The sequence below is a fragment of the Cetorhinus maximus genome, chromosome 19 (assembly GCF_964194155.1).
Source record: "Cetorhinus maximus chromosome 19, sCetMax3.hap1.1, whole genome shotgun sequence".
NCBI lineage: Eukaryota > Metazoa > Chordata > Chondrichthyes > Lamniformes > Cetorhinidae > Cetorhinus > Cetorhinus maximus.
The window spans coordinates 92977795-92994026 of NC_135897.1; the positions used below are offsets into that span (position 1 = coordinate 92977795).

The 16232-nt window shown below is 44.5% G+C and overlaps 1 protein-coding gene across 3 annotated transcripts in view; it reads left to right on the forward strand.

Moving 5' to 3' along the window:
• The window catches only part of LOC144694037 (TRAF2 and NCK-interacting protein kinase-like), a 242556-nt gene extending 226528 nt beyond the window's left edge, over nucleotides 1-16028 (forward strand). For all 3 annotated transcript variants that reach the window (XM_078564386.1, XM_078564387.1, XM_078564388.1), the window contains 5 exons: nucleotides 7922-8022; nucleotides 8100-8249; nucleotides 12205-12364; nucleotides 12457-12596; nucleotides 13914-16028. In XM_078564386.1, coding sequence (XP_078420512.1) covers nucleotides 7922-8022; nucleotides 8100-8249; nucleotides 12205-12364; nucleotides 12457-12596; nucleotides 13914-13997 — 635 coding nt within the window. In that variant the 3' untranslated portion in view covers nucleotides 13998-16028. The remainder of the gene's footprint in view (nucleotides 1-7921; nucleotides 8023-8099; nucleotides 8250-12204; nucleotides 12365-12456; nucleotides 12597-13913) is intronic.
• The last annotated feature ends 204 nt before the right edge of the window (nucleotides 16029-16232 follow it).

Here is a 16232-nt window from a genome sequence, read left to right on the forward strand (position 1 = left end):
AATTGTCCCCCTCTTTTGTGAAGACAGACGCAAAGTGTTCATTAAGAACCATTCCCACATCCCCCACCTCCACACATAGGTTACCTTTTTTGGTCTTTTATGGGCCCTCCTCTTTCCTTAATTATCCTCTTACTCTTAATGTATTGATAAAACATCTTTGGGTTTTCCCTGATTTTGCTTTCCGATATTCTTTCATGCTCTCTGTTTGCTTTCCTAATTTCCTTTTTGATTTCACCCCTCCTCTTTCTATACTCCTCTCGGTTTTCTGTAGTAGAGTTCTCAGTGTCTGACGTAAGCTTTCCTTTTCTGAGTTATCTTACCCTGTAAGCTCCTTGACACCCAGGGGGCTCTAGATTTGGCCATCCCACCCTTTTTCTTTGTGGGAACATGTTTACTCTGAACCCCTCGAATCTCCCCTTTGAATGCCTCCCACTGCTCTGACACTGATTTACTTTCGAGTTGCTGCTTGCGGCCCACTTTTGCTAAATCACCTCGCAGCCCAAATTTGGAACTTTAACTCATGTTTTGTGCTTCTCCAATCTATCTATGTAACTGAAGTTCCTCTTCCTTGGAATCATTCTCGTGAATCTTTTCTGCACTCTCTCCAATGTCTTCAGATCCTTCCTGAAGTGTAGTGCCCAGAACTGTACATAGTACTCCAGTTGAGGCTGAACCAGTGTTTTATGCATAGCTTCCTTGCTTTTGTACTCTATGCTCCTATTTAAAAAGCACAACATGCCGTGTGCTTTGTTAACCATTCTCTCAACCTGCCCTGCTGCCCTAAACGATTGATGCACATATACACCCAGATCCCTCTGCTCCTGTACCCTCTTTAGAATTGTACCCTTTATTTTATATTGCCTCTCCACATCCTTCCTACCAGAATGAATCACTTCACACCTGTCTGCATTAAATTTCATATGCCATTAGTCTGCCCATTCCATCAACCTGTCTGTGTCCTTTTGAAGTATTACACTATGCTCCTCATGGTTCACAATACTTAAAAGTTTGATATCATCTGTAAATCGTGCCCTGTACACCAGGGTCTAGGTCATTGATATCCATCAGGAAGAGCAGGGATCCTAACACTGATCCCTGGGGAATTCCAGTATAAACTAGAATCAGGAAAAAGAAATTAGAGTATGAGAGGAAGCTAGCTAGAAATGTAAGAATGGATAGCAAGAGTTTCTGCAGGTATTTAAACAGGAAAAGAGTAAGTAAAGTGAGTGTTGGTCTTCCAGAGAGTGACAGTGGGGAGTTAATAGATAATAGGAAATAGCGGATGAAATGAACAAATACTTTGCTTCTGTCTTTACTATAGAGGACAAAAAAATCATTCTAATAATAGCTGTAAATTGGGAGGTGGAAGGAGGAGAGGAACTTAGTGAAATTACAATCACTGGGGAAGCAGTACTGAGTAAACTGATGGAGCTGTGGGCTGGCAAATCTCCGGGTCCTGATGGACTTCATCCTAAGATCTTAAATGTGATGGCTAATGAGGTAGTAGATGTGTTGGTGTTTATTTTCCAATATTCCCTATATCCTGAAAAGGTTCCATCAGATTGGAAAGTAGCAAATGTTCTATTCAAGAAGGGAGGGAGGCAGAAAACAGGAAACTATAGGCCAGTTAGTTTGATGTCTGTCGTGGGGAAGGTGTTGTAATCGATCATCAAAGAGATTATAGCTGGGCACTTAGGAAAACACAAGGTAATCGGAGAGAGTCAGCATGACACCATCCAGGACAAAGCAGCCCGCTTGATTGGCACCCCATCCACCACCTTAAACAATTGCTCCCTCCAAAGACACACAGTAGCAGTAGTGCGTGTACTATCTACAAGGTGCACTGCAGCAACTCACCAAACCTCCTTCAATAGCACCTGTGATCTCCACCAACTAGAAGGGCAAGGACAGCAGATGCATTGGAATACCACCACCTGTAGGCTCCCTCTCCGAGTCACTCATCATCCTGACTTGGAAATACATCGCTGTTCCTTCACTGTCACTGAATCAAAACCCTGGAACTCCCTCCCTAACAGCATTGTGGGTGTACCTACACCACATGGACTGCAGCAGTTCAAGGGCAATCAGGGATGGGCAATAAATTTTGGCCTAGCCAACAATGCCCACATCCCATGAAAGAATAAAAGGAATAAAAGGAAAGTTAAAATTTTGACTTAACCAGCATCTACCACATTCAGTACCCAAGAAAGTTAAGCACTCAGTGAGCTTTGATATATGGAATTGGACTTTATAGAGTGAGTTTTGATAAATGGGATGAGGCTTTATAGAGTGAGTTCTGATATATGGGACTGGGCATTATAGAGTGAGTTTTGATATATGGGATGAGGCATTATGGAGCAAGCATGCTGAATGACATCGAGGTGGTAACAGTGCCCTTTTAATTGTTGTGAGACTCACAAGCAAGACTTTCTCACTCAGAACTTTGACTCTTACAGCACCGAAATAAGCCATTCAGCCCATCATTTCTGTCCTGGAACGAGCTATCTAGTTAGTCCCACCCATCTGCTCTTTCACTTTTTTTTTTCTTTTTAAGTATTTATCCAATTTCCTTTTGAAAGTTCCTGTTGAATCTGCTTCTCCCGCCCTTTCAAGCAGCGTGTTCCAGATCACAACTTACACGTTTAAAAAAAAAACCTCTTCATCTCCCCCACCGGCCCCTTTTGCCAATCCCCCCAGGGGAGATGGTGGCATAGTGGTAATGTCTATTAATGAGTAGTAACCTAGAGGCCCAGACTAATGCTCAGGTGACATGGATTCAAATCTCACCATGGCAGCTGGTGGAATTTAAATTCAATTAATAAACCTGGAATATAAAGCTAGTCTCAGTAATGGTGATGTTGGATCTTGGTCACTCGTTTAGTTGGACTAATGGATCCGGGTTACAGGCTTGTTTTGGGATGGCCAAGTTGGCACCATAGAGAAAGTAGATCAGCAGGGACAGCTCTTATGCAGAACACATTCTATTTATTTGCAAAGGAACTCAGTAGCTACACTTGTGTACTTACAACACAAACCCTGCCTCTACATTACAGACTCTAACTCTAGACTACTCACTACCGACTACTAAGGCACTACTCTGCTATTGGATACTAAGATCATGTGATTTTCCATTATAACATCCTTCTTACAGGTATATTACACCTCAGATTACCACATCCCTCCCCCTTTACTCAGAAATACATTTTACAGTTACAATCACAATTTTTCTCTATCAAATTATTTACACAGATAAGTAATTTACAGATCCTTATTTTCCTAATGCGTGTAGAACGTCTCAGCTCTGCAGCTTCAGATGCTTTGTCAGGAACCTGCTCTTCTGGTGTTGTCTGAACATCAGGTTACTTGGTGGGCTCCTGCAAATCTGTTTCCTCAACTCTTGCAAGTACAGCCGATCCTTTAGACACATCTGTACTCAGCTGAGTTCTTTCAACAGGAGATGTTGACACATCTTCTCCTTCTATGTCTGTATGTCACCGTATGATTCAGTCTTCCACTTTCATGTGGTAAGAAAGAAGTCCAGTCACTGCACTTATTTCACCTGATAATCACTTGGGTCCTTCTCCAAAATTTTGCTCATATACTGTCTCTCCGACGGTAAACTTTCTGTCACGACTATGCCAGTCGTGTCCAGTTTTCTGACTTCCCTGACTCCTTTCTACCTTCCCCCCCCCACTAAATTTGGTGTTATTAAGCTCAATCGCGTTCTGAGACAGCTTTTCATCAACAATTCCACAGGTGTGACACCTATTGTTGTGTGAGGGGTGATCCTATAATGGAAAAGAAAATGTGCTAGCTTGGTCACTATGGAATCTCCGGTTAATTTCTTCATGCTGTTTTGAATGTTTGAACCGCTCTCTCAGCCAGTCCATTTGAGGAAGAGTGGTGCAGTGAAGGTTTTACATGAGTGATACCAGTGAGGCTGATAAACTGTTCAAACTCAGCACCCATAAATCTGTTGATGGTGAAGCTTTGACATAGCTTGTCAATTGTAGCAGAAGATATTGGTGAATTCACCTCATATATGTTCCATCCATTTTGAGTGAGCATCAACAATAAGGAGAAACATTGTTCCCATAAAAGGTCTCACAGAGTCCATATGCAATCGCACCGTGGCCTTCCTGGCCACTCCCACAGGTGTAACGGAGCTGTTGGAGGTAACTTTTGCACTTGCTGACACTGCATACAACTTCTCACTAAGCTCTCTCTTCCTCCATCCGTTCCAGGCCATCATAGATAGCTGCGTCCTATGGTCTTCATTCGGGAAATACCTGAATGTACACTATGTAGTTCAGTTAACAATAGCTTTCGTCCTTTTGGAAGAACGATCACTCGAGCTCCCCACAATAAGATACCATCCTGCTGGTTATCTCATATCTTCTGTGAAAATACTGTTTCATTTTGTCAGATTCCTGCTTTTGTGACCAACTGTGAAAAACTTGTTCTCATATTTGGATAAGACTGAGTCTCGACTTGTCCAATCTCTAATCTGTCTCGCACATACCGGTGATGAATCTAAGAAGTTCAATAATAAAATGAGTTCTTGAGCAACTGGAACATCCTCATCGTTTTCTTTCAAAGGCAAACGACTCAGTGCATCAGCGTTTGCAATCTGATTCCCGGGCCTGTGGATGAAAGTACACTCCAATGCTGCCAGGATCAATGCCCATCTCTGTATTCTTGCTGAGGTTATGGATGGTTTGGTCTTGTCCTCGCTGAACAATCCCAGCAACGGCTTGTAGTCCGAAACGATAGTAAAATGACGACCGTGTACAAACTGGTGAAATTTCTTGACACCAAAGATGATTGATAAGCTTTCTTTTTCTATCTGTGCATGTCCCTTTTCCGCTGTGTTGAGCATTCTTGATACATATCCAATAGGTCGTTCTGAGCCATCGTCTATTCGATGGGCAAGCACTGCTCCCACTCCATAAGGAGATGCGACACATGTCAAAACTAACTCTTTTCTTTGGCTAAAATGTACTAATAGGGCTGTTGAGTATAACAGTTGTTTCACTTTTGTGAAAGCTTCTTTCTGTGGCATTTGCTAAGACCAACGTTGGTTTTTCTTGAGTAGGTAATACAGGGGGGGCCAGTTCTGTCAATAAATTCGGCAAAAATTAGCCCATAGTAATTGATCACCCCCAAGAACAATGTTAGCTCGGAGGTGCTCCTTGGCGCTGGTGCCTCTCTGACTCTCATTTTTTCCTCAGCTGGGTGGGGAACCTGTGAATCTACCCTGTGACCTAAATAAGCTACCTCTTGTCTTTTTTAAACACACTCCCATCTGTGAGAAATGTTTCAAAACTTCTTCTAAGTTCCCCAAATGCTCCCTTTTCAATGAGTTTTGTCACCAGAACACCATCTAAATAAACAACAACGTGAGGCAATCCCAGCAGTAAAATTTCCTTTGCTCTCTGGAATATGGCACATGCAGAGGAGACACCAAAAGGCAAATGGGTTTAATGATACAACCCTTTGTGTGTTTTAATTGTGGCAAACTTCTGGGACATCTTCTCTAACTCCAATTGTTGATAAGCATGATTCATATCAAGCTTCATGTAGGTGGTTCCGCTTGCCAGCTTAGAATACAGGTCTTCAATTTTTGGCATAGGGTGTCTGTCCAACTTAGCCACTTTATTAACTATCAATTTGTAGTCTCCACAAATTCGAATGCTTTGGTCGGGTTTAAGTACAGGGGCTATTGGTACTGCCCATTCTGAGAGCTGCACAGGTTGTATCACTCCAAGTTTTTCTAATCTATCCAATTCGGCGTCTACCTTTTCCCGCATTGCATAAGGTACTGGTCTTGCCTTCACAAATCTGGATCCACATGATTGTTTTGTTTGTAGTCCTTGGATCTTCCCAAGGTTTTGCAGTAGCTCAGGTAGCCCACTGGCTCTCAGTTGGAAGATCTCAGTCCAATCCAATTTAATTTCTTTCAGCCAGTTTCATCCAAGGAGACTTGGCCCCTCACCTGCTACCACCATCAAGGATAATTTGACTTCCGTACTGTACAGTAACCTGACTTATGCCTTTGATTTCAATGTCTTCTCAGTGTAAGTTTTCAATTTGGCATCTGTTTCTTCCAAATTTAATTTACATTCTCCATAATTCAGGTATGTGAAGGCGTGCTCACCTATCAGCGTAGTGGAAGCTCCTGTGTCCATCTCCATTCTGATAGGTCTATTATTCACCCTCACTGTTTCGTCAATTGGTTCTGTTCTTCCTGCCTTCAAATTATACAATGAATAAATATCTGAATCTGTTACTTCAGGCTCTTCTACGTTATGGATCTCATGGGGTCTTTTCTTCTGACTGAAAATCTGCCTGATTCTATCCCTGCATTGTCTCACGAGTTGTCCATTTTGATGACAGTAAAAACATTCAATTTTTTAAAACTTCCACTCATTACAAGGTTGTCTGCTTCCACCTCTGTTACCATTATTCCGTGTTTTCACTGCAAAGTCATTTCTTTTTATTTGTCTGTAAGCGGTAGCTGCTTCCTGCTTCTCATCAAAGCTGTACATTTTCATGCCCTTTTTGGTTGGGGTTCCCTGCCCAATGTGGAGGATGGCACCATTTTGCGCTCCCTGTATGGCTAACGAGTCCCTCACTGCACCTTCCATAGCCAGTGCTATTTCCCGCACCTTCGTGAAATCCGGATTTATTTCAGACAGCAATCTCTTCTGAATCAAATCTTCATATACACTGCACACCAAACAATCTCTAAGCATTTCATTTATAGATGCACCAAACTCGAAATATCCTGTTAACTGTTTCTGACTTGTCACATAACAAGCAACTGTCTCCCTGGAGCTCTGTTTCTTGAGTTAAACTTAAACTGTTGCATCGTTACCGAGGGCTTAGGCTGGTAATGATTCTTTGCAATGTTCACCAATTCAGTAAATCTTTTCGAATCCAGGGCACTGGGTGCCATCGAACTTCAAATCAATCCATAGGCCTTATTCCCACACATGGATAAGAGAATTGCTCGCCTCTCCTCTTCCCCCAATGTCATTAGCTTGGAAAAAGAACGCGAGGCGTTCAACATAATGAGACCAATCGTCTACCGTTGGGTCAAAAGAATCAACTCTTCCAAACTACGGCTAACTTCAGGGGGACTGCTTTGACGATTAGGATGGAAATTCTACTTCTAAGTACAGTGCGAGATTTTGATTCACTTGATTTCCCTCCTTGCGTTTTCTAGCTTTATCCTTGTCGCCAGTTTGTTGGATACTAGTCACTAGTTTAGTTGGACTAATGGATCCGAGTTGCATGTTTGTTTCGGGATGGCCCAGTTGGTACCAGAGACAGAGTAGATCAGCAGACAGCTCTTATGTAGAACACATTCTATTTATTTACAAAGGAACTCAGCAGCTACACTTGTGCGCTTATAACTCAAACCCTGTCTCTACGTTACAGACTCTTAACTCTAGACTACTGACTGCTAAGGCAGCATGCACTACTCTGTTATTGGATACTAAGATCATGTGATCTTCCATTATAACATTCTTCTTAAAGGAATATTACACATCAGATTTCCACAGGTGACCCAGAAGCTATGATTGATTGTTGTTAATCACATATTAGTTACAGTGTAGAAGGAGGCCATTTGGCCCATTGTGTCTGCACCAGCTCTCCAAATGAGCAACTCACCTAGTGCCATTCTCCCACTTTCTCCCCGTAACCCTGCACATTCTTCCTTTTCCCATGTGTGACTACAGACCCACAGAAGTGTCGTTGACTCTTAACCACCCTCTGAAATGGCAATGAAGCAAGCCACTCAGTTCAAGGGCAATTAGGAATGGGCAACAAATGCTGGCCTTGTCAGTGACACCCACATCCCATGGAAGAATAGGAAAATAACTTCTTCAACTCTTTGTTTCATTCCAATTTGCAGTTAAATACGAGAGGATTAAGTTCCTCGTGATCGCTTTGAAGAATGCAGTGGAAATTTACGCCTGGGCACCAAAGCCTTATCACAAATTCATGGCCTTCAAGGTACAAATGTAACACAACAAAGTCTTTTTTTTGCAAAGATTTCATCAGCATTTAAAATAATGAGCTTCTCTCAACAGTCTTTTGCAGATCTTCAGCACAGACCATTGTTGGTTGACCTGACGGTGGAAGAAGGGCAAAGGTTAAAGGTTATCTATGGGTCTCACACTGGTTTCCATGTGATTGATGTCGATTCAGGGAATGTCTATGACATTTATATACCATCACATGTAAGTGTAGTGTTCTGCTGTTCCATCACTGATACTCATAGAGAAGCCTTTCAACCTATTCTTTGCATCAAGTGATAGGGAACCCTTCAATGTCAACTACATGTTTGTGTTGTATTGGCTTAGAATAATACAGCATTTGACCCATCATATCTGTTCCAGTCTCCACTCCCATGCTCTTCCCAGTTCAAATATTTCTCCAATTCCCTTTTGAATCTGCTTCCACACCCTTTCAGGCAGCACATTGCAGATCACAACAACTCAGTGCACAAGGAAACGCTCACAGTATCACAGTATCTTTACAGTGCAAAAGGAGGCCATTCAGCCCATTGAGTCTCCATGGATCTCTGAAAGAATGTTCCAACTAGTCCCATTCCCCTGCCTTATCCCCGTAACCTTGCACATTCTCTCTTTCCAGGTAGCAATCCAATTCCCTTTTGAATACCTCAATCGAACCTGCCTCCACCACCCTTTCTGGAAGTTTGTTCCAGACTCCAACCACCTGCTGGGTGAAAAATTTTTCCTGACACCACATCTACTCCTTTTGCCAATTATTTTAAATCTGTGCCCTCTAGTTCTTGATGTTCATTGCCTAGATCTCACCACCGGTTCTTAAATCTGTGGTCCTCTGCTTACCAATCCTCCTGCGAATGGAAACAGTTATTCCCTATTTATCAAAATCCCTCATAATTTTGAATGCTTCTATTAAATCTCTCCTTAATCTTCTCAGCGATAAGGAGAACAATCACAGCTGCTCTAGTTCTTTGCACCTGGGAGTTACAAATCAAAACCAGCTCATGGGATGGGCCACAAAATCCACCCTTGATAATGTCTTGTCATGTTGTTGGAGCAAGTCTCATATTGAAGTTGCCTCTGACAAATCCTGCCTCTTCTTTTGCCCCTCTTTATTAATTCTCAGTAACTTTTAACTCTGGCCTTCAAGCTTTTACAAGACCTTAATATTTCTCCTATGTAGCATGGTACAGTAGTGTAAAATCACTAGACCAAAAATACTAAGGTCTAAACCAGTGACTAGTGATCTAGAAAACATGGGTTTTAAATGCCACTGTGGCAACTTGAAAATCTGAACTCTTTTTGAAAAAAGTGTTATCAGTAAAAATGATATTGAAACTATTGTAATGTCATAAAAACCAATCAGGTTCACTAATGTCCCTTTAGGGAAGGAAATCCAGAGGTGAGGTAAGAGTGACTGTCCTTGACATCAAGGCAACATTTGACCGAGTGTGGCATCAAGGAGCCCTGGCAAAACTGGAGTCAATGGGAATCAGGGGGAAAACTCTCCGCTGGTTGGAGTCCTACCTAACACAAAGGAAGATGGTTGTGGTTGTTGGAGGTCAGTCATCTCAGCTCCAGGACATCACTGCAGGAGTTCCTCAGGGTAGTGTCCTCGGCCCAACCATCTTCAGCTGCTTCATCAATGACTTTCCTTCCATCATAAGGTCAAAGTGGGGATGTTTGCTGATGATTGCACAATGTTCAGCACTGTTCGCAACTCCTCAGATAATGAAGCAGTCCATGTCCAAATGCAGCAAGACCTGGACAATATCAAGGCTTGGGCTGACAAGTGGCAAGTAACATTCACGCCACACAAGTGCCAGGCAATGACCATCTCCAAGAAGAGAGAACCTAACCATCGCCCCTTGAAATTCAATGGCATTACCATCACTGAATCCCCCACTATCAACATTCTGGGGCTTACTATTGAACAGAAACTGAACTGGACTAGCCATATAAATACTATGGCTACAAGAGCAGGTCAAAGACTAGGAATCTTGTGGCGAGTAACTCAGCTCCTCGCTCCCCAAAGCCTGTTCACCTTCTACAAGGCACAAGTCAGGAGTGTGATGTGATACTCTCCACTTGCCTGGATGAGTGCAGCCCCAACAGCGCTCAAGAAGCTTGACACCATCCAGGACAAAGCAGCCGCTTGATTGGCACCACATCCACAAACATTCACTCCCAACCACCACCGACACACAGTGGCAGCAGTGTGCATTGTCTAAAAGATGCATTGTAGAATCTCACCAGCACCTACCAAACCCATGACCTCTATCACCTAGAATGACAAGGGCAGCAGATAATGGAACACCACTACTTGGAAGTTCCCCTCCAAGCCACTCACTATCCTGACTTGGAAATATATCACTGTTCCTTCACTGTCATTGGGTCAAATTCCTGGAACTCCCTTCCTAACAGCGTAGTGGGTGTACCTACACCACATGGACTGCAGTGTTTCAAGAAGGTAGCTCACCACCACCATCTCAAGGGCAATTAGGGATGGGCAATTAATACTGGCCTAGCCAGCAATACCCACATCCTGTAAATGAATTTTTAACAAAATCTGCTGCCCTCACCTGGCCTGATCTATATGTGATTCCAGTCCCACAACAATGTAGATGACTCTTAACTGCCCTCTGAAATGGCCAAGCAAGCCATTCGGTTGTATAAAACTCTAGAATGCTCACCACCGCCTACTAAGGGAAACTAAGGATGGGCAATAAATGCCAGCCTTGTCAGCAATGCCCATGTCCCACGAAATGATTAAAACAGAATCGGCAGAGACTCCCTTTCACCCTCTGCCAATGCCACATCCATACCCACTGCCACTGTCAAATGATTACACTCTGGCCTCTACCACCCTGCCTCTTCCTCACTCAGCTGTTAGCTTTGTCTGTCTCGATTCTATAGATATTATCTTGGTGTCTATTGCTCAGGAGCTCTGAGTGTTCTATTTTACGCTATCTCCCTGCTCCTTGCAGCCTTATCCCAAAAGGCAGGTTGTGAAATTAAATTCAATAAATCTATCTTTAGGGCTGGTCCCAGTAAACGTGACCATGAAACTGTATTGTCATAAAAACCCAACTGGTTCACTAGTGTCCTTTAGGGAAGGAAATCTGACATCTATACCTGGCCTGGCCTACATGTGAGTCCAGTCCCACAGCAGCATAGTTGACTCTTTAACTGAAGTTACCCAGCCAAGCTACTTAGTTGTATTGCAATTTGCTTTCAAAAGTGGACGTTGAGCACCACCACCTTAGGGTAACTAGGAATGGGCAGGAAATACCAGCTTGTTGCCAATACCCACATCCCGAAAAAGAAGGCTTGAGAAACAATTTGGGTTTCATATTTTACAACTCTATTTCATAGTGACTCAGCTGAGTTACTACCGTGTAATAAATAAAAGACAATAGCAACTGTTGGTGACTGAGTAGCCCTGTCACCTCTACATCAGGAAGTTGTGGCTTCAAGTCCCATTCCAGAGACTGAAGCACATAATCCAGGCTGACGCACCCAGCACAGTACTGAGGGAGTGCTGCACTGTCAGAGAGCCCATCTTTCAGCTGAGACAATAAATAGAGGTCCCATCTGCCCTCTCTATGAGAAGTAAAAGATCCCATGTCATTATTTCAAAGATGAGCAGGGGAGTTCTCCCCACTGTCCTGGCCAATATTTATCCTTTAACCAATATCACCAAAACAGATTAACCTGCCATGTTCACATTGTTATTGTGCAAATTGGCTGCTGCATTTCTTAAATTACAACAGGGACAGCACTTCAAAGGTACTTTATTGGGTGTAAAGCACCTTGGAATTACTTGAGCTCCCTCTCCCTTTCCTTCTCCCCCCTCCCCCTCTCCCCATCTTTTGCGCTCTCTCTCTCTCTCCCTCTCTCTCTCTCTCTGTCTCACTCCCTGTCTTTCTCTTGCTCTGTCTCGATCTCTCTCTGTGTCTCTCTTTCTTACTCTCTCTCTCTCTCCCCCCATCTCTACCTTTCTCTCTCTCCCTCCCTGTCTCTCACTCTCTCTCTCTCTCTCTCTCTCCCTCTCTCGCTTTCTCTCCCTGTCTCCATCTCTCTTTTGCCCTCTGACAGTCTTTCCTGCCTTGGGTTCTATCTTTCTCATGTGAATTAATAATCTTTATGAACATTTTCAAACCAGATTCAGGCCAACATCACACCTCATGCTCTAATCATTCTCCCGAAAACTGATGGGATGGAAATGCTGCTCTGTTACGAGGATGAGGGGGTTTACGTCAATACCTATGGGCGAATCACCAAGGACATTGTGCTGCAATGGGGCGAGATGCCCACGTCTGTTGGTAAGGATGAAAAGAGCTTCCTCTAGTTGCTCTAGTTCCCTGTCCCTCAGTGACAGCCACCTGGATAATGATGCCACTGTTTATTCCCACAGCCTACATCCATTCCAGCCAGATAATGGGCTGGGGCGAGAAGGCCATTGAGATTCGGTCAGTGGAAACGGGACACCTCGATGGGGTTTTCATGCACAAGAGAGCTCAGCGCTTAAAGTTTCTTTGCGAACGGAATGACAAGGTGAGAATCTTCCCCTTCTCCAAATTAAACTATGTTCGACCTCATTGACCCTGGACCTGCACTGACCCTGGGGGGGGGGGCACACTGACCCTGGGGGGGGGGTGGAGGGGACTGCACTGACCCCGGGGGGGAGGACCGCCCTGACCCTGGATCTGCACTGACCCTGAGGGGAACTGCACTGACCCTGAGGGGGCCACACTGACCCTGGATCTGCACTGACCCTGAGGGGGCCACACTGACCCTGGATCTGCACTGACCCTGGGGTGGGGGTGGAGGGGACTGCACTGACCCGGGGGGGGGAGGACCGCCCTGACCCTGGATCTGCACTGACCCTGGGGGGAACTGCACTGACCCTGAGGGGGCCACACTGACCCTGGATCTGCACTGACCCGGGGGGGGGGCACACTGACCCTGGAGGGGGGGTGGAGTGGACTGCACTGACCCGGGGGGGGGAGGGCCGCCCTGACCCCAGATGTGCACTGACCCTGGGGGTTAAAGTCCAACTGAATGAAGCAGTGTCTGATCCCCTGATAGCTGTGAGGCTGGTCTAGACTGAGTGTCCCACTGATCCAGGCAAACAGGAGATCCAGATCAACGTTTCCTCTTCTGTTTTGTACACGGCCTTTTCCTCTAATTGTGCGGGGCCTTTAAGGTTTAATCCACACCCACATCCGTGTGGTTGCTTAAAGGGGTCAACTTGTGCTCGGCCTGCAAAGGAACTTCTAGCTTTCTACGCAACTGCCTGGTTGCAGGGCTTAGAGAAAACATCGGTCCCAGCTCCAGCCTCTATCTCACTCCCTGGAATCTGTTATTCTAAATATATAAACCCCCACCACTCCGAGCCCCTCGATTAGACTCCAGCCTGTACCTCACTCCCATGTATCTGTTATTCTATATTTATAAACCCCCCACCACTCCGAGCCCCTCGATTAGACTCCAGTCTGTGATTCATTCCCATGTATCTGTTATTCTATATTTATAAACCCCCACCACTCCGAGCCCCTCGATTAGACTCCAGCCTGTACCTCACTCCCATGTATCTGTTATTCTATATTTATAAACCCCCCACCACTCCGAGCCCCTCGATTAGACTCCAGTCTGTGATTCATTCCCATGTATCTGTTGTTCTATATTTATAAACCCCCCACCACTCCGAGCCCCTCGATTAGACTCCAGTCTGTGATTCATTCCCATGTATCTGTTGTTCTATATTTATAAACCCCGCTGAACCCCATGATTAGATTCCGGCCTGGAGCTCATTGCTGTGCATTCTGCCCACACTCAGTGTTTCAGGTGCTAACTCTCTCCTATTTCCAGGTTTTCTTTGCGTCCGTGCGTTCGGGTGGAAGCAGCCAAGTCTTCTTCATGACCCTGAACAGGAACTCGATGATGAACTGGTAACTTAGACGGAGAGCAACGCATTCTTTCCAGACTGGCACTGACACCATGGACGTCGACAATTTAGAGTGATTTCTAACTTTTCAAGGAAAATGCCTCTTGATGTCACGGATACAAAAGGACTAATGCAATATAACAAACCCTGTGTCGCGTATCTTGAGATGATAGTGATGATGATGATGATGATGATTTTTTTTTAGTCCCGGTTAAACTTTGTGGCAACCGTCTCTGAGGGAAAACCCTCAGCATCGAGACCAGCTGTGCAGACTTCTTAGGGTCAGGGTGTCCTGAAGATTGTGGGTTGTTTTCCCGCAGGCACCGTCTCACCAGAACAGAGCAGAATTGAGAGAGAGAGAGAGAGTATAGTGCTTCTGATCTACAGGGTAGGGGAGAGGGCAGTGAGATCAGGCTCGGGCAGGGGGATGCAGGTGGTATCAGCGGGTGAATGAACCCATACCATTTTTTTCCAAAAATTTTAGGTTCCTTGAAAGCATTAGAAGCAAGGGCCTGGTGTGGGATAGGAAGGGGCTGTCAATAATGATAATTCTAACCATGGAGTAAAGGTTTTACTCATAACAGGGGGATAAAGAAACTTTTAATAAAGGTGAATTACTATTCATTTCAAAGCTGATGGAACAGCATAACAATTCTATCGTTAGTTTAGTGGGAAAGCGCAGTTTGTAGCTGGGCGGCTTAATTCGCAGGAGTGAATTCACACTTGGACTACTAGTGTTAGGCTCTGGGCCTATAGTCAGTTAATGGGGTTTCCTTCAGATCGATGGTGTTTCATCCGAGGAATTCCTCTGTGGATCTTATTCCTGTTGAACTGACGAGTCACCAATGAATCCACGATGTCAGTTTGTGAGGAAACAATGAGAAAGTGGGGCATTTCCCTTTGGCCAAATGTCGTTTTGGGAGGGGTTAGAGAGAGGGAGAGGAGGAAGAGGATGAGGGAAGGTTGGAGGGGAGAGAGCTAGAGGGAAGGTGGAGGGAGAGAGCTAGAGGGTAGAGGGAGGAGAAAGGGAGAGGGGGGTATTGGAGGGTTATTTTGGAGATATAATATTTGTGAGTGATGTGAAAGGGGTTGGTGCCAGGTTTAACACTTTTTAAAAGTGCCAACCAACGAGGGCGTTACAAATATCTCCTCCACAATGCCCCCTCCCCCACTAACACACACCCCGCGGGGCTCCAGTCCTGAACATATTCCAATGGCCTCAAGATGGTGCGGACATGTCCCGCAATTTTTATTTTCTTTATTCATGAGATGTGGTCATCGCTGGTAAGACCAACATTGGTGCCCACCCCTAACTGCCCTTGAATTGAGTGGCTTGCTAGGCCATTTCAGAGGGCAGTTAAGCATCTACCAGGTTGCTAGCACAAAGGGCAGGCCGAAGGTTGGCATATCAGCACCGAGGAGCTGGTCATGTTTGTTACTCAGCTAATGTGTGTCCAGCCTCAAACCACTTTGGGTGACGTTTCGTTTGTTTTGAAAATGCAAACGCCGAAAACAGGAAATTGATTTCTGCATCATGAATTATCCCAGAAGGGGAAAAACAAAACCAGTTCAAAATTTTCAAATCCCGGGAAAAATCAGTAATACTGGCAGTAGGGAGACTGGGGTTCGATTTTAAGGTATACAAGACCAGTTCAGACAAGTTTTACTGGCCCTCCTTCTGGGTACCCAGTGAGGGGGTGGGGGTGGTGGGGAGGTGGGGGGGAGGGGAACACAAAGCGGGGATGTAGCGTGTGTTATTCGGGAGTTTGATGAGTTCTACTCCTCTATAGAGCCCTCTTGTGTACTGTCTAAACGGTTATGATTGACTTGAGTGATGTGAAGAATATTCTTTCCTTAAATAGCTGCAGGGCATGGCTGATTACGGATTAGGAGTGTTGTCATGGATTGATCTATGTAATTTCCTGTTTTTTAACCTACCTCCTTTTATCATTTTGTGTGTAGCTGTTTTAACAGCAGGTATTAAGTCAAGCTTGAAGCTTTTTTTAAAAAAAAAATAAATTAAATGTGTCATTTTCTTACTAATTTTTTTGTTAATTTCGGATTTCACAAGATACCTCCTGCTCTTCAGTTTCCAGAGGCATTTGTTTTACTCTGCTGCTCACAGCCTTACAGCTCTCCTTGTGCACTCATCATTCAGTCACAACACCTCCGTGCATTTAAGATGATATAAAAAATTTGAAGGGTAAATACAAATCGATACAGATTTTCTCTGGTGCTGAACG